General features: G+C 39.0%; 1 protein-coding gene across 1 annotated transcript; it reads right to left on the bottom strand.

The window, feature by feature from the left end:
• Nucleotides 1-2,049: 2,049 nt before the first annotated feature.
• zgc:92275 (cholesterol 7-desaturase nvd) lies at nucleotides 2,050-16,407 on the bottom strand. The gene is made up of 7 exons (XM_020636051.3): nucleotides 15,888-16,407; nucleotides 10,080-10,268; nucleotides 8,735-8,913; nucleotides 8,448-8,573; nucleotides 7,951-8,070; nucleotides 7,661-7,837; nucleotides 2,050-5,425 (listed from the first exon to the last, which is right to left on the bottom strand). The coding sequence occupies exons 1-7, from the start codon at nucleotides 16,300-16,302 to the stop codon at nucleotides 5,264-5,266; spliced, it is 1,368 nt and encodes a 455-aa protein (XP_020491707.2). The 5' UTR covers nucleotides 16,303-16,407; the 3' UTR covers nucleotides 2,050-5,263.
• Between the last annotated feature and the right edge of the window lie 2,114 nt (nucleotides 16,408-18,521).

Genomic DNA, 18,521 nt, shown 5'->3' with positions numbered 1-18,521 from the left:
GTTTAGTTCAACGGATCATGTTTTTTGTTGTTTAACATGTTTGTTGCAGTCACTAAATATAGTTTGAGTTTGGCGTCTCAGCTACGATCTCATCACTCCAACAGGAATGTTTTACATCAGGGGTGACGAGAGAGTGTCTTAAAAAGGACTTGGACTTGTAACACTTTTACAGTCTTCAAGACCAGTGATTCTCAACTTGTGGGTCGGGGACCTCCAGTGGGTTGCAAATATGTGCCTGGAAAAAAAACTTGTTTCAAAAAGGCTATGAAGCACTTTTTAAATGTGTTTGTTTTGTTCAGTTTATTGCTTCCTATGTTTAATACTGCACATACTACTCTTTTAGAAATCAAAATAAATTAGATTGGTTGAAAAAATATCTGACATTTTTCTCATGGAGGAGTTTGTGGTGGGTCCTGAGGCTAGAGGAGTTTAGAACAACTACTCTAGTCTATCCAAGCTGTTTCTACTCTACATGTCAGATTCACCTATTCTCACCACATTCACACACGGATCGCAGAGGCTGCTACGTGAGGGGGCCCATCAGTGCTAACTTTTCTCATTCATACTGTACACATTCACATACTTGTTGGCTGCATGCCACTCGAACACTCTGACATGTGGCTAAAGGAGGTATGGATCCAACCCCTAACCCTCCAGTTGGGAGACGACGGACTCTAACACTCAGCCACAGACGCTCAAAGTCAGGGCCTGCAGGTGGATGCTGGGGAGGTAATGGGGTTAGAAGTAAGAGGGCAATCCTGGTGTGGAGCAGCGCTGGCAATGTCAAAGCGGAGGAAGTAACCATAAATAAACCTGACATCCAAAGAGGATGTCAGGTTTATTTATGGCAGGTGATTGTGAAGAATGATGCATGTCAAATGTGAAAGCTGTGCAGCACGAGTTGCCTTCCTGAAATAGCTTACAGGTGCCACTCTATTTTATTTTTAATATTCCCAGTAGCCTATACTGTGATATTCAGTTGCATTATATAGCATAGGTTCAATAGATAAGGCTATCTAGAAAAATGTGTATGCTATTGCAGGCTGATCAAATTCAATGTTACTTCTAAAAAACAACACTTTAGTGAGATGCATCAGCTAATGTTAAATAACAAAAAATGGATTTACAAATCTGGATGATCCATATCAAACTTTTATCAAAACATGGCCTTAAAGTTAAGGGCAAGGATTTATGTCAAGGATCGAGGCGCCTTATTGACGATACTGCACAACTCCTCCGACAGTCTTATGTGCTCTCATTGTGAATCAGGGCGGTCTGTCTTCAGAAGGGTCCCTGCAGTCCGGCCTGGCAACTGGGTGACATGGTGATCTATCCATGTGAGCGCAGGACAGCTCTCTGCAGATGGGGCACTCGTGTCGACTGCTGTTGCTGCACAAGCTCCTGACACTTCCACTGCAGCAGGCCTGATCCGTGCCAGCCAATTCCAGCTCTTGTGGAACAGATGTCATTCGGTCAGGCCCATCTGTCGCTGTTTGCGTGTCTGCTTTGTGAATCCCATCACGGCTGTCCTGATGTTTGAGCTGAAGCAGAGGCTGTGTGCCTGAGTCTCACATGTCTTCATGCTTCTCTGTTCCCTTGTTGAGTATAAAAACTCTGAGTCGTTTCTGTAACTAGCTGGTGCTTTTTTCTCGAATGTAAGAACATTTTCATCTTCTGCTCCCACTATCCTTTATGACAAAAAGGTTTGTTTGTTTGATACAACAGCTTGATGTATGCATGTTGCAGCACTTTCTTCCCACACAATCTGCTGATGTAATGCCTCTCTAAATAAAGGTGTACCAGACCTCTCCAACCATAGATAGGAAGAGCACATGAACAGATAAGGAGCCATAATCTGAGCCTCTGAGAAGTGCCACTGGCCATGTAGTATAGTGAACATTTCACTATTCCACTCAATTTAACACGCTTAACGTATTCAGTGCCAGGGAAAGCTTTTGCCAGTTCAGGAATGCATGAGCAGACTCATTACAGGCGAGCAGACACATTTATTCTGCACATTTAAAATAAACATGACATCTGTGCAATAGCCTCTTATAAAAATAGATTTTATTATTAAGCAGGAACAGAAGTAAAGGTGTTGATCTGATATATGAAAAGGCATTGAGCGTTATCGTTACCGTGTATACGTGTTTCTTCTCTCTTCTATGTTTGTCTGATGATCAAATGGAAAATGTATGTAATGCCAAGTAATCCCACATAACCGACCTCTTCACCACAGGCTGAACATCACTGCTTTTATGCTTTTTAGTCTTACATGATCAAAAATGTTCAGGCGTTTCAACATTGTGCACCAGGAATAAACAAACAAAATCAAAATGCATGTATAACTACTGGATGCTGTCTCATGAGCAAATCTAATAGAGCAGTGACATGAACACATTTTTTATTTTAATAAATGAGTATCAAAATTAACACTTTTCATTTTACAGCCACACAATTCTGAAATGTCCAAATATACATTTATTTATATATTTATACCTATACATATAGGTTTATTTTTAAATTGTCGCATAATTGCAAAAATTATGCAATTTATTATTCAAATGGTCATTTAGTGTTTTAATGCTATTCAATCTGTGTCAATCATTTCCTTTCATGTCGTATCAGAGGTATATGATCATAATCTTTTAATATTCAAACACTTTATTGTCGCCATGTTCCAGATTTAAAAAATGACAAATGACTGTGTGCTCCAGCATGGCTGAACAAAAAAAAAACACTATGGGAAAAAGGCAAATCTCCTCTTTTTTTAATGATGAGATAAGAAGATCCATATCCTGTCTGTGCTTTTAAGTAGCTGTGACCAATAATTGTATAATATCAGTGGTTATATAAGGATACTTGCATCTGAAAGAAGTTACATTCGTATCCCCCTTATGGTGTTTTTAGCAGACAAACTCTAAAATCTGACTTTATGTAGCCACTATCACCACAGCAGAGACAAAAAGAGTTCGACTACATTCACACTGCAAGCCTCAATGATAAATCTGGATTCATGACTCAGATCCATTTTCTTTTGCTTGGCTGTTCAGGTTATTTTTGTGGCCTGTATCAGAATCCTGTGGTTTACGATTTCATGCGGAAATGGATGTTCAGTGGAATCTATGAGCAGATGAGAACGGCTGCTACATCCACACTGTTCAAACTGTCATTAAAAAAAAACTGATCACATATGAGCATACAAAATTTGATTTGGGTCACCTTTGCCTGCAGTGCAAACATAGAGACTGTAACGTGTCTCTTTCCCTCGTTCTCTTCCTCCCTCTGCCTGCTGAACAGCACTCAGGGAGGACGGGGGGCACTTAGAGGAGCAGGAAGGGAAGCATGTGGTGAGCGGCTTTTGTATCCCCTTCCAACTTTTACTCCTTTTCCTCAAGGTATTTTTATTTTTTTCCACACAGAGCGACAACATGTTGGAATGGCTCAGCAACTTCCCATCTTTTGTTCTTGTTGGTCGGGGTCTCCAGTCACTTTTGTTTTATCTAGTTTATTCTTTATCTTTTAAATATTTTGGAAATGTATATAAATAAAGCTCTAGGTTCAAACTTTTCAATCTGCGTGACATCCCTCTTTATTTTGGGTCTCAATGTTTTGACCCTTGCTTTACTTAGTGAGACTTGCTGATAATGAACACAATGGAGAGTTTGGCAGCAAAGCAGCCAGTTCATTTTTCTCTTGAGTCGGCAGAGAGCGATTGGGAAAAGTGAATATCGACCTACATTAATGTGTTAGATAACTTTTGCCTTTACTCACTAACTAAAGTAAGTGCCTGTTTTAGAGAATTCACTTTATTTTTTGTTGGTTTCAGGATATTGCTTCTCTACTAGCTTAAAACAGTTTTCAACGTCACATGTGATTTCCCCCCCCCCACCAAGAGATAAACAGGATGGCCTTTTCTCATAATTGGGGGGTTTGTAGACAGACTAGGGACACATATTAGTGTTCAGAAACCATGGTAAAGTGTATTTAGCATAATATGTGATCTTTAAAGTAGGTCCTGACCAATACGAGATTTTGGGGACAATACCAATATCGACGTTGGGGAGGGAATGACATCCATTACCGATATATCAGCATATATAGATATCTATACCGATATTCACATTTAATGCATTAATTAAACCCCCCCCCTCAATGCAGTTATCAAACACTTGTGGAAAAGATATAAAGTATAACGTAGACGAGATGGTCACTCAACTGGAAGATAACTGCGCCTGTACGTACGTCACCGCTTGACACCTAGAGAGTGATGATGCTTGTTGTAATCCATATAGCACCCTCTGCTGGTGAAAAAGTTTAATACAATGAATCTCAAATGAAATGATTTTTGACCAGTGAATAAATCTAGTAATATCGGCGCATATTTGCGATCAAATTAGCCGATAGTCGCTTGATATGGGTCGGGCTCTACTTTAAAGGTAATAACTAAAAATCATGCCAATTCTAGTCATACTATGACAACATTTAGCAAAAAATAAACCTGAAAATAATGGTGATGCGGTCCTTTAAATTGTCACTGCACATTACCGTGGCTAGAAAATCACTGTCAGCTGGCTATTAATAAACCTGAGATGTCAAACTTAAAACAAAAACACACACACACGTAGAGTGACAAGCTCAGGGAGATCACAAAGTAAAGATTCAAACTTGTAATTTCAAAGATCAGGTTCATATTTTCTAATGTAGAAGAGAAAAAGTAGCCGACACCAGATTGCGGGACTGAGAGATGAAGCCTTTTGACTGAACTCAAAACTAGAGCCAGGTGATGAACCAAACATCAAACTGACAGAAAACAAAATCGGCTGGTTACTGGTGACTGGTTATATAAGAGTCACAGTGTACATATTTGATCACATTCTGCAGAGCTTTGATTTTCTTTTGCGTAGTTGGCGTTACAACAATGGAGTTGTAGCGCTCTAGTAAAGTTTGCTTTAAATTTTAGCTGGGTTTCCTTCAGCTCTCACATTTCTGAGCTGAATCAACACACATAGTTTCACAAATCCAATCGGCACTTGCATATATAGGGCTGTTAAGTAATATTGCTTATGGAACGAAGAATTAAAAAATGAAGGTAAGGCTTTCAGGAGAGCACCCTGCCCTATCTGACAACGAATCAGGTGTCCTCTCGTCCTTGAATTCATTATGCGCGAGGGATACAAATCTCCCCTCTGAGACTGATGATTAATGTCAGCCCTGACCTGACGTCGCTCCTGCTGATCTCTCCTCCTGTAGTTCAGTGAGGTCAAAAGTCCAAAGTGTCGCGCTGGTGCTGCAGCCGCGGGCTGTTCTCGCTGTAAAACTGACTGAACCAGCGCCTGTGCTTCTGGATGGCTGAGTCCTCCTTCACCAGGAGAGGCTTGGAGATGTACTTCTTATTGTTCCAGATCATCACGTCTCGCTCAAACTGCACACAAAAGAGATCAGGAGGAGGAGGTCACTGGATGGTAAATTATGAGACCATCATTGAGTAAATATGGTTTTGAAAGAAATGATCATATGTATTATAGCTTTGCTTTGTTATAAAACTTAGAATTCATTTCAATCTGAGCAAATCTTGTTTGTTTTCATGCTCAACAAAAATAGGAACATGTTTCTATTTAAATATGGCTAAAATAAAACAAAACCTATAAGAACAATCTGTACTTTCAACTGTCTTGTTGCATTACAGCATTAAAATGTATGAGCGGGGATCTCAAGTGCTGTTGATGAAATGTCACTGCACAGTTAGTCCATCAGCGGGTGAGATTTGGCATTTTAGTCCAATCTCAAACGCTCACCTTTTAAAAATGAGTTTCCTCTCGTGGCTCTCTGTGTTAATACCACATGGAGAAACAAAATGCCAAAGCAATTTAAAACCATTCACGCAGGATTAGAGAAAATGAGCAATGATGAGTGAATGGTATCTTAAAACTATAGTGCCGGATATTAAACATCTATCCCGTTTTAATAAATGTCTCTGGAATAAACACAAACGAAAGCAACAGCGCTTCACACATTGCGATTCAGTAACATCGCCGGACTGATGTTCTTACTCAGTTCAGCTCCTGCTACGTCAGCGGTGTATGAATGGGATTAGTTACGTCTGATGGTCACTTTACAGACATATAGTTTAGTTTAGTTTATTTGCATATTTTTTGAAAGAAGAGTCAAACAGAAAACTAAAACAAATAAAAAAACAAAACACATGTACAGATGAGGTAGAAACCCATGAGGGCTTATCTCAAAACCTCACTTTAAGAGATTAAACAAAGTTAAAATAAAATACAGTAAAAATAACAAAGTAAGAATATTTACTATCACAATTAAAATTTTCCCAATTGAAAATGACATACAAACATTGAAAACATAAAAATAGAGCAAAACAGGACATACAGTATGTAGACAACATAACAAAATCAGGACAATTCACTATTCACTACAAATCTTTCTGACATCAACGCATTTCTGAGTCTCAAGTTGTATCTAGAAAAAGACAAAAAATCATTAAGTAAATAAATATGCGTGATCCATAATTTGACTCCACGGTATCTTATTGAGTACTGTCCTCGAGATGTACGACACATTGGTAGGTGTAGGTTATTGGTTTGTCTAGTTGAGTAATAGTTCACTTAAGAATTAAAAATGAAAAATGCTTTAAAGCTTTCTGGCAAGTTTGCACTCATGTATTTAACTAAAATAAAGCTACTTATTTGAAGAATATTGATATCAAAGATTGTCAATATGTTACACTTCAGAAAAAGAGGGGAGATACGTCTGCCGTCAATGTGAGAATGGGTGTGAATGTGTAGGTGTGACCTGCGGTGTAAAAGAGCTTTGAGTAATCAGGAGACTAGAAATGTGCTATACAAGCTCAAGTCCATTTAACAATTACCATTACATACACATACACTCAGACATGAGTGTGACATTGCTGTTTGCCCCTCCTGGCTCCAAACGTTATACATCATCGCCGTCTCATTGCATTATGCATTACAGGCAAGGTGAACAGGATCATAAATATCCTGTCTTAAACTGACAATATGGGAAAGGGAATATGGAAATTGTGCAACAATCATTGGCTTTGCACCACAACAGATTTTTTTATTACTTTTTCTCTATTTAAGTTTTTCTTATCGAAATATCATTTTGTCAGTTTTAGATTGTTTCATATCGGTAAAGTTCGAGTGAGTCAGCGTGATTTTACAAAGCATTTAACATTTTGGCTAGTTGCACTGGATAGAATTAGTGTTTGGGTTAAGTCCTTATTAAGGCAATAACTATCCAACTATCTCTTGGTTCTTCTGTGTTGAGAGATAACTTTTCAGTTTCACTTTTTTGTTGAATCAGTGACAGTGTTTTTTTTCCCCACTTCAACACTCAGATCATTATCAAGTTTAACGAGGACTATTTGCACCCTCTCTGTGACTGTGTGGTGTTACTTCTGGTGGCAATGAGCAAGCAGGACTGAACCGAGGCAGAGTGGGAGGCAAATACACACAATGATATCCTCACATTAGAGCGATTCTGAAATTACAAACAGAGTGCAGATAGATAAAAGTAGTATTTACATTCATCATGCACTTCAGCTACTTTGTCATTTTTGATGTCTATTCAGGACGTATGTGTTTTACAGTGATAGTTGAAGCTTAGTTTGCCTCACCTGAGTGCACTCTGCTCTGAGGATGAACTTTGGCACTATAGCTGGGATGTTGGACTGGTAGAAGATGATGTGAGAGACACACTGAAGCAGAGGCTCCACTGGAGTCACACAGTGCAGGATGACACCCCGGCCCAGGAAATTGTGCTCAAACTGCAGAAACACCACTCCTGGACCCACCTGAAACATAAACATACGTATCATAAGTGTGAGTTAAATACTTATGTGACGTGCTTTATGCACTATTGATAAAATAAACAGTTACATGAAGTTAGGGTTGTTCAAGATTTTACCTGTCTGGCCACAACATTGACATCCAGCAGAGAGCAGTGGCGTCCAAACACAGTGATGGCATGTTTCAACAACATCTTAGAACAATGTTTGTTGGGCTCTGACTCTGTTTCCCATTGGGCCTTGAATAACAGCAACACCAACAAACACACATGCAAACACACAGAAAAAGCACAAAGAAATATTGAGTGGGTATTTATCTTTTAGCCAACATGAAACATGTGCAGCACCATCTTACACCTCATTGCCACTTAGTTATGCATAAACAGATTATGAGGCATTGAGCGCCTGGGCACGTGGACTCTATAGGTCAGTACTAGTCACATACGTAAGTGGAAACCAGGTGTTTAACTAAAGTACCATTAAATATATCTAAGCTATAATATGTATGTTTTAGATCATTATGTTTCTAAAAGCTTATGAGTCCCAATACAATCTGAATATGTTGCATTTGTTATATTCACTGTTTGATTATTGACAGTAAACTTAAATTCCGTACCTTCCAGTCATGCTGTAAAAACTCCCAGGTCTTACTTTTGGTGTAACGCAGATCTACTCCACTGACAATACCTGGCGTATGCAGGAAATTAAGGTGAGCGATGTCTGCTGCATTTTCAGGAATTTCCTGAATAGAAAAAAAATCACCACCAATGAGTGTGTTCAATGCATAGTGAGCCTGGAAGAGTTCCAAGGTGAATTTTACAGACTTTCTCTTGGTGTGTATTGAAACACATCCACACACACACTACAAATAAACTACAACTCCTACACATGTTATGCACCCACCTGTATGTGAGCATTGATGAGATGTTCAGTTCTCCCCCGATACACCCAGTCGCCCTGTGTGATTTCCTGCAGCTCGGGGACGGTCCACTGAGGTTCAACTCTGTCACAGTGAAACCAAACCAGGATCTGGCCGTTGACCTCACTGCTGGGCCAGCTGCGCACTTCGGCAAACTCTGGCACTAAATGACAAAATAAAACACCAATCTGAATCATCGCAGTCTTTTAAGACATCCATCATGGGGGCGGCTGTTGCTCAGTTGGTAGAGCTCCTGCATCAACATTTCCGATGGGCAAGACACTTAACCCTGCTTCCTCAGCTTCATGTGTGTGAATGGAATTAGTTACTTCTGACACTTTACATAGCAACCTCTGCTATCAGAGTGTGAATGTGTAGGTGAGACATGCGGTGAAAAAGTGCTTTAAGTAGTCAGAAGACTAGAAAAGCGCTATATAAGCTCAAGTCCATTTACCATTAAATGAACAGCTTTATTAATTTGTTAAAACACATAACCTACTTTACCACCGTCTGTTCACAACCGGACAACAAACGATGCCTGCTTCTTAACTTGTATTTATGGACATCTTAAAGCTCCTGTGTGGAGATTTTTGGTTGTGTAAATTTTGGCGCCCTCTGTGGACAAAGCTGGACAATTCTTCTATTTCCTGATTTTGTCCTGTACATGTGTAAGTGGTGTTTTCTGAAGAAAAAATCATCCTTTTTAAAAGTCTAAAATGCATCTCATCATGAATGTTTGGCATCTAAAATGTTGATATATATATGTAAAAAAATCCTCACAGCAGCTTTAAGCTTAACTAATGCTTGAGCACTATAGTAACATAACTTCAATGTTTATCATTGGCTGAACATATTAGTGCCCCCCAGAGGATGAACAATTTCCATTTAGGTCAGCTCCCTTGAAATGCCATTTTCAAAAAAACATGTTAACTTTCTACACAATATTATGTCATGATTTTCTGTGGCTATCTTGTCATGAAGGGTATGATTCTAAATATCTTTGCTGGCCCACAAAATCTTTCTGCAATAATCAATATTGGCCTGATGTTTAATATTGGCCTGATGCGGCGGATATGTCAGGAAAACATTTGTCATTTTTCCCCAAAAATGTAGTATCTTTTGTGAGGGGCACTTGCAAGATTATTTATTTGGAGCATCTGCAAACAAAAGTGTATGAGAGTAGAGTCTTTAAATGTGCACTTTGATGGACAGGTAATGTCAAAGAGTGGTCTAAATTACAATTTATTTGGACTCAATCAAGTTTCCATAGCTCTGAGGCATGGTTATATTGCCTGAAATTCTTGACATTGCAACTTCTTCATTTCATACCTTTTTCTGCATAGGGGATCTTCACACACTTTCCATTGTTCCCATCAAACTGCCATCCATGAAAGGGGCACTCTATGCAGCTTCCCACCACTCGTCCTCCCATGGCCAGGTTTGCACCCAGGTGAGGACAGTAGGCATCCAACACGTAGGCCTTCCCATCCTGGCCCCGAAACACTGCCACCTGCTCCCCTATGGTGATCAGTTATGAAGGGAACAAACAAGATTAGAGAATTTTAATAAAATCAAATAGAACAAAAATACTTAATGACTGTTGGAGTAACCCAAATCAATTTCAGTGACTCGGTGTACATAGTATCTCTAAAGAAAGGTGCATAGGGAAATAATAGCAAAATGTTGTTATACAGGGGATTAGTGTCAGTCTCTCATAGCAGTGGGATTTAAGTATCTTTGACTTTATTAAGTGTGGAATTGATTCTAAGGAAACCCAGACAGGAGAGGGAGGGGAAAAAAAACTTTCTTAATAATTTAAATTAAATAAAAAGGTAAAAAGGTTCCCAGGAACATTTTCTAAAATCTTCATCATTAAAACAGGTAAAAAAAAAAAAGTTTAATTAGTTTCAAAGTAAAACAGAAAACCTGATTTTTTTTTCATTACATTGAATAAGTGACTAATGCTGCACTCTAATGCTGACAAAATTGGTATTACAATGCATCGTTGCGATTAAAGATTCCCCATGACAACATTTTCGATTGCACTGACAAAAAAAAAAACCTAGGAAGAAATATTAATTAATTAAACATATTTCACCAGCTTCTTATTATTTTCACCTGTTTTCAGCAGAAAAGGAGTTTGTAAAGGAAGTTATTTCCTAATGTCTAAAAAAACTGGTTAGGGTTAGGGTCCATGTTCCAAAGGGAACTCGCCCTCAAAATCTCTAAAACTCATTAGAGAATATGATAAATTTAATAATTGAAGGAATCACCAAATATTAGTTTTCTTCTTTTCCTCTCAGTGTTTCCAGAGTGCTTTGCGGTTTTTTAGAATGGGTGAGTCTGACACCACATGTTGAGACCTCCAGCTACTGTATGAACTATATAAGCTTGACTTTTGGTTGACCTGCACTACTCAGATTGCTCCCAGATTAGCACAGGCTGGGCGAACATGGCTAAGAGTAACCCTGAGCCAGCTCTTGCCATGCCTAGTCTGAAAATTCAGAGAAATCTAAAATAAGGCTGAGCCTGGTGAGGGGTGACACAGCACTGTGCTGCTGCCCTGAGACTGTCGTTGAGCAGAAATGATCCGCAGTGCAAAGTTGCAAGAACAGCACAGGGGGGAAAGACATTTTAATATACGGTGTGAAATGGATGACCGCAGAGAAAAGGGCCAGATGAGCTGGCATTCACAGCAGGACGCAGATCCTGAAGGAGGCCAAGTTTTGAAATTGGCTCAGCAGAATTTAGGACAGTAATATGTCGGGTGCTCGAGGAATAATTTGGGCTCAAAGGGACAAGGGGGGATGTGAGCGAAACATATTCTATCATCGCACAGTCTGTACCATAATCACCATAGACAAAAGGGAGTCTTTTGCAAAAAGAAAAAAAGTAATTAGATTTATGTTAACCAACATGCATTAGTGTTCTAACTGCAAAGATCTCTGGACCAGTCTTAGGACATATTTTTTAAGGTGTCACTCATGTCTTGCCTTTTTTACCCAGTCCTATCTTTGAGAAAGACTACCCCATTATTATTTTTTAAGACTATTCAAGACAGATTTATAATTAATAGTAATTCATAATATTACTGTGATTGGATGCATGCCTTCCTGCTTCAAATGTAACATTTAATTCCCATGGAAACACAGGAATATTCCAAATCAGACAATGTTGCTCTGTAATTCCATTTGAAAAAGTCATCAACCTATAATTTAACAATAGGCCTCTATGAAAAGTAATGGATGTGGGTTACAGGGCTATCTATATAATAGCCCTGTAACAAACCTTCATTTCCTCATTGTTGGTCCATGCAGCTATCTTTTTACATACGTATGCCTACCACTCCACATCTAGTTTATTCATGCCCTCATAGTGTGCACCCCTTCTTATCAGCGCTCAGTCTTTAGTTTGCTCAGCGTCATCATTTCATCACCCTCAGCAGAAATCATCAGTCTCCATCTCCACCATCAGTATCAGCACTCTGAAGACACCCTTTGATTACAATACGTCTCTGCAGAGTCTAAGCACCAATAACTTCCTGAAACATAACTACAACATTATATCAGTTATAATTCACATCCCTTTTTAACGTCTTTCTGCTATCATTAAGCTCACATTAAGATAATTATTGTAATTAAGAAAACTGCATCTGCTAATGAAGACCAGGGATCAGAATTTAGAGATCTGGAAGGTAATAAGCAGACATTTAGTTGCTTAATCAAATAGTTACAGGTTATTTTTATTGATGTGATAAGAACATAAACTAATTAGTTGATAAATGAAAATGTATTTCCCAAGTTATGAATTTAATCTATCAATCACAATCAAATGCACAGATTCCCTGCACTAGGCTTCACCTTGACATCTTCATACCCATTTCGATGGGCATCTTTTTAAAGGTTAAATGACTCATCATTGAGTAGAAAATACATTGTAATTTGTGATTAAATTGTTTAAGTTATACTGTATGCTGACAAACTCCCAAAGAGCAGGTGTCTCTATTTACTGGTGTGCATTTTTCCAGGTAGAACATTTTTCATATTCTGTTTGCTTATTTCTGGCAGGTGATGTGACGGAAATATGAAAGCAGAACACGCTCTATGAAACCTTTTTGAACTCCAACTCAAAGAAACTCTGGGAAGAGATCAAACAGACCTGAAGCAAATCAACACGGCAATAAATCTAAAAGTGTGAAATCGGTTTGAACTACATGTGCCCATGGAAACATGCCAAAATAAAATCACAGATAAGCTGTGTAACAGAGCTGCAACAACATTAAGCAGAACAGAGACACAGATGTGACAAAAGCTTCAAAGCTTTAAATGATGACTTGTCATATGATTGATCATGGTGTTTTCACACAAGCAACAAAACTCTTGAATTTTTCCTGAATTTTTGGGGAAAAACTGCATGTGTGAACAAAGCAGCGACCTCCGGGGTTGAAAAATTAAGCCTATGCAGAAGTGCAAAATATTGCAGTTATTTGAGTGTCCACTCGAGGCTAGCTCCAGGAACCAAGGAAATCACATACACAACACAGCAATATGTTAGCAGCCTGGTACAAAAAAAAAATGATATAGGTCCAATTAGCTATTGTCATTATGGGCACACACTGTAGGGGGGGGTTTATATATATATATATTTATATAACAAATCTGTTGTGATTTTATGAGCAATACGTGTTATCCACAGTAAGGCACGAGGCTAGCCTGGCACAATGTAACGGTTTGTCAGGAGGCTTAAAAGCTGCCTCAGCTTCAGCTCTCAGCCTGTCGTTAGGTTGACTGAAAGTCAGACTGAGACAGGATTTCCAGCATGGCGGCTGCTGCCGATGAGCCTCCAGAGCTGCAGGAACAGATGGCTGATGTCACTGCAGGCTTCATCCATTATATTCTATGGTGTGAACACAAACAGAATAATTTTTGCTTGACCCCTGACAGACAGAAAAATGTTGTTGTAAAATTTTTGGTGAGCTACTTTTTGGACACAACAAAAAATATTCAAGAAATTCTCACCACGAGTAAGTGTGTGGTGTTCGATGACGTTTATATATTGCAACCAATCCTTCGCTGGTGCAATTTTTTGAAGAAGATGCTTCATACTGTTTTCTGCACTCCAGTTTTTTTGTTTTTTTTTAACTCTCTCATTGACATTGTTGAATATTTTCAATTAGCCAACACAAAGCATTGCTCTAAAGGTAAAAAACTGTCAACATATAGTTGACAATGATTTTCAGCTATAGAGCCATAATGCAGGGCTGTCAAATCACCATAATCACTGAGTCAATAATGTCTGTTACGAGCTAACACAACCCTGCTGCTAATGAAGATTACAGAGACAGAGCCACCACACCCCCCTCAGGTGTGTCATCAGTACTGACCCTGCTTCTCCTCCTACCAACCACGCCTACCGCTAAAGACACTGAAGTGAATCCTCCTAACGCCTTATCATAACAATGTCAAACTGCGCTTGTGTGAAGAGATGGGACTGATCTGATCTTATCTCGGTATCGGGTCCGATATTGACCTAATTTATGGATCGGATATCGGACTGACGGCACCGATCCACGTCACTGATTGAGAAGGATCGTTTGGCACTTACAACATTCTCAGCTGGAACAATTTTGCTTTGTGTCTACAAATCATCATCTTCAAGATGTTCAGAAAAGATGGAACCGCTCCTTCTATACGATCAAAAGTACAAGTCTTACACTTCAGTTTAAAATATCTAATTTGAAAACCTGACAGTTGTTGCTGCTTCTTGTTTGTATGTGAAGCCAGCACAATGAATTGCAATGCTGGGTTTACTCCAGCTTTGTGTAGCCTTACACATAATACCAACAACAACAATAACATTTTATGATGATAAAAATATCAGAATCAGAATTGGTACATGTATTGGAATCGATGGATTGGTGCATCTCTACTTGTGTGAATACAAATTGAAGTAAATTTTATTATTTGCTCAGACGTATTTGATTTGAATCAGATGCTGATATTCATGATTATTTTAAGACTTAACACCCTACATGAACTGTTTGACTGACAGTTTTCATGATCTATTTTGATTTGGATGAACAAAGTGATGACAGCTGAACTCTCAGACGAGGACTCCTTATTGCATCATAATTTATCTTTACAGTGAAACAGTGAAAGGGCTAACAACAACTACAAGATATAAGAAGACACCACCTTAGGCTTCCTTTGTGTTCATAAAAATAATACTTCCTTACATTTACTGTTATGTAATAATTCTGCTCATATTTTTATCCCAGTGTTCAACATGACACCTTTGAATCACACGAGCCTGATCGACCTGAAACAATAAAGCTTTGTCCAAAGAGGAAAGTGTTGATCAGCACCCTAACCCCTATACAATCGGCCAATTGTGTTTCAAACTTCAAAACATAGTAATTTGAGCTTGCATCTCTTATCATGGCAACCATATTGCCTAACTACTACCAGAAATAGGACAACAGAGACAGGTACACCAGGAAGTATCAGTGTTGCAGAACATCTGCTTCAGATCATGGCAGGGTTTTGCATTTCTTTAGTGAATGTTATGAATATAAAATAAAAGGCTTGTTTAAGTATTTATTTGAAAATGTAAAAGGAATCCATTCAACTTCTGTGCACCTGAACATGACCTCATAATGTTTAAGTTGTAGTCTACCTTCCTGACTTACTGGTTTGAGTGACATTGAACCTTTAGATGTTAAGTTATTGATCCTGTACACTCCACGCTTATTGGCATCACCTACAAGAAACCTGTTGGAAGAACTCAGGGTATAGTCCTGGAGATTCACCTCACCTGTGACAAAGCTCAGGTTAACAGGAGTGCAGTGTCAGCATCTTTTCACACCATCCAACACTGTTTGAGCGGTTTGACTTTACTTAGGCTAAATCTTCTAGGCTACAGGATGGCTACCCGAACTATGTTCTTAATTTAGCCTTAGGTGATAGGAAAAAAAATGTCTTTTGTGTCTGGAGTAAAAGCAAACGTTTTACATGCTAAATTATTTCAATAAGTGACTTAGGCTACCAAAGTTAGTGGACGGGTTTGTACAACAATGCCACTTTAATAGTTATAAATCCTTATTTTGAGCAGTGGTACGCTTACATAAACATATCATACCTACAACAGTGACGTTTTTGACCTCGCCCCTCTCCAACAGGTGTGAGTCCAGCACTCGGAACCAGCCGTTCGGATAAACCGGAGGCAGATCTCCGACTTTCCGCCTGCGGCGCACCTCGTTTGCAGCCCGGGCTCTGGAGCGACCGTCCTCGGCGATGTATCCCACCTCATCGGGAGCTTTCAGCAGCTCCAAGGGGCAGAAGAGAAGTTTGTAGAGCCAGCCCAAGGCGAAGAGGGAAACTCCGGCGGTGAGGCAGAGCACTGCCCGGTTTAGAAAATATCTTTCTCCCCATATCGGGGACTCGATGTCTGCTTGGTCAATCTGCTCTTTGCCTCCTCGGAAGAAAAGCGATGCACCTGCTCCAAGGGCAATAAGAGCAGCTGTCTTCCCAGTGCACATGTTCTGACTGACCATCTTCCCCCTTACTGAGGCTTTCTTCAGTCCCCGTCCAGGCTTTTAGTTCACCAGAGCACTTTTAATATGATGTGCCATCCGGAAGTTACAAAGCATTGACACGGGAGTCAAGGATCCGAGATGCGCCACACCCACGGCGGCCGGAGCACAAGTTTTATTTCACTTGTTTAGAGCACTATTTGACATCAAAATCACTGTTAGCAGCCAATATGTTTTACTGCCATAATTTGTAACAAGTGTCACATTCAAGTGAGAGTTGCCAGTTTAAAAAAAAGCTGCATAGGTTAATAATAATTTAATTATCAGTATTAGCCAATTGCCTATATGTTATTTGCATGGCACCATATGCAGCAAAAACTGCTTTAGGCCTACCTATTCTACTAAATTACACGATAATATGAAAAAATAGGATTGAAAATGTTTTTAGTTCACAAAAGAGCAAATAAGTTCTCAAAAATAATATCAATACATTATGTCTCAGCTATAAAAGCCATAAGCTGACATGCATAAATAGGCTACATTTTACAACATTTTTCAAGTATTTCTTTTCCCTTTTATTTGTAAGAATGATAAGTGCTAAGCAACATAAGATACAAAAGCCATATGCGCCTGTGATCCTATACCTACTCTTACTCTATCACATTTCAGCTAATGCTCCTGATCAAGTGATTTAGTGTGAGTGGAAAGTGTCCATATAAAAGTGAAAAGTCCAGTCAGAGTAGAGCAGCAGCAGTTATTACCTGAGGACATATTAAACAGCTTATAATCATTAAAACTGTTGACCTTTAGGGCGTCCTGCAGAGACAAGACAAAGTTCAAATCATCCAACTTCATACTCCTAACTGTGGGAATATGGTTCACTTTAAATTCTGGTGCTCACCAAAATCATAAAGGTAGATGCATTTTGAAAAAATGTGTTTTTTAACAAACTTCTAGGACTCTCTTCAATTGTCATCTTTGTGGGGTATGTTGGAGCAGGGGCAGAGCCAGACACCTTTCTTAAAGGCAGTGGTTCCCAATCTTTTTTCCTTGGAGCTCCCCATACTTGTATCTAAGAAAATTTTAGGGATAATATGTGGTCACCATTATTAAAGTTAAAGCAAAACTGAAAGGTAGGTGATTGAAGGATGCATGAAGTTTAAAGATCAAGGAAGAGAGGAGAGAAAGTATTTTGGAATGAAAGGGTAAATTCTCCTGAAGACAGTTGTACCAGGATGATTAGACCTCAGAGGGAGTATGTCTTGTATATTATTCTCTTTGGGCTAGAAACAGGGAGGTCCATGAGTAGGAGCACTGTAGAAAAGTGACTCCCCCCAAAATGTTGTAATGGTTGCAACAACAGTGTTTCATGTGGTGAAAATGGAGGATGTGAAGAAATCATACACAAGATGTCTGAGTGCAGAAAAAGACCACAAATATATGGTAACTGGCAAGGTCCTATTGCACTAGATTCCACTTCTGTAAAACAATGCCACAGTCCATCTATAATGTCATTATGATGCCTTTCACAATCCTGAGCAATAACAGCTTTCTCATCCTCTGCTACGAGCGTACATATAAAAAGCAGATTTGAAGCTCTAAAGAAAACATTAAATCGAAGAGGTTGATATAACCTGAAAATAGTAATATTAACCTGAATAAAGGCTTATAATCAGTGCCCTCATGAAGGGAAGTTTGGTGACTTCATATATGACAACCTAATCCAACAATGCATGAACAATTGCGGTTTTGGTAGAAATTTCTGGAGCATATTAAATTATGCTCTCTCTATACGTCTGCTACTCTGCAGACTTTGCTCAAGGAAGTCCACCATGCCTAGCATTTAATGGTTTTATACATGATGAATATAATCCGCAGACTTTACTGACTCCAGATATGACGGACCCCCGTTTGGACTCTCTACTCTCTTTCATTCAGTGTCAAAGCAAAAAGTGGCAGAGTAAATTAATCTGCATGTCTTTGTGAAGTAGGCATAGAGGAGGCTTGATGAAAACTACTCACATAGCCAGTTGGTGAACAACAGCATGCTGATTCCTAATGTAGCCTGCACAGTTCATGCCAGCACTAATCTGTCACTATAACTCTCTGACATTCTTTTCGTGTCAGAGTTCTTTCTGTGGATAATAAATCACTTTATCTGAAGGTACATGGTGAGGGAAAAGGCTCTCAAAGTTTTGTGCTTAGTGGTTATATTACATCATTACAAAAATTACAAGTGC

The sequence above is a fragment of the Labrus bergylta genome, chromosome 17 (assembly GCF_963930695.1).
Source record: "Labrus bergylta chromosome 17, fLabBer1.1, whole genome shotgun sequence".
NCBI lineage: Eukaryota > Metazoa > Chordata > Actinopteri > Labriformes > Labridae > Labrus > Labrus bergylta.
The sequence above is the reverse complement of the archived record's forward strand: the minus strand, read 5'-3'. Positions and strand labels throughout refer to the sequence as shown.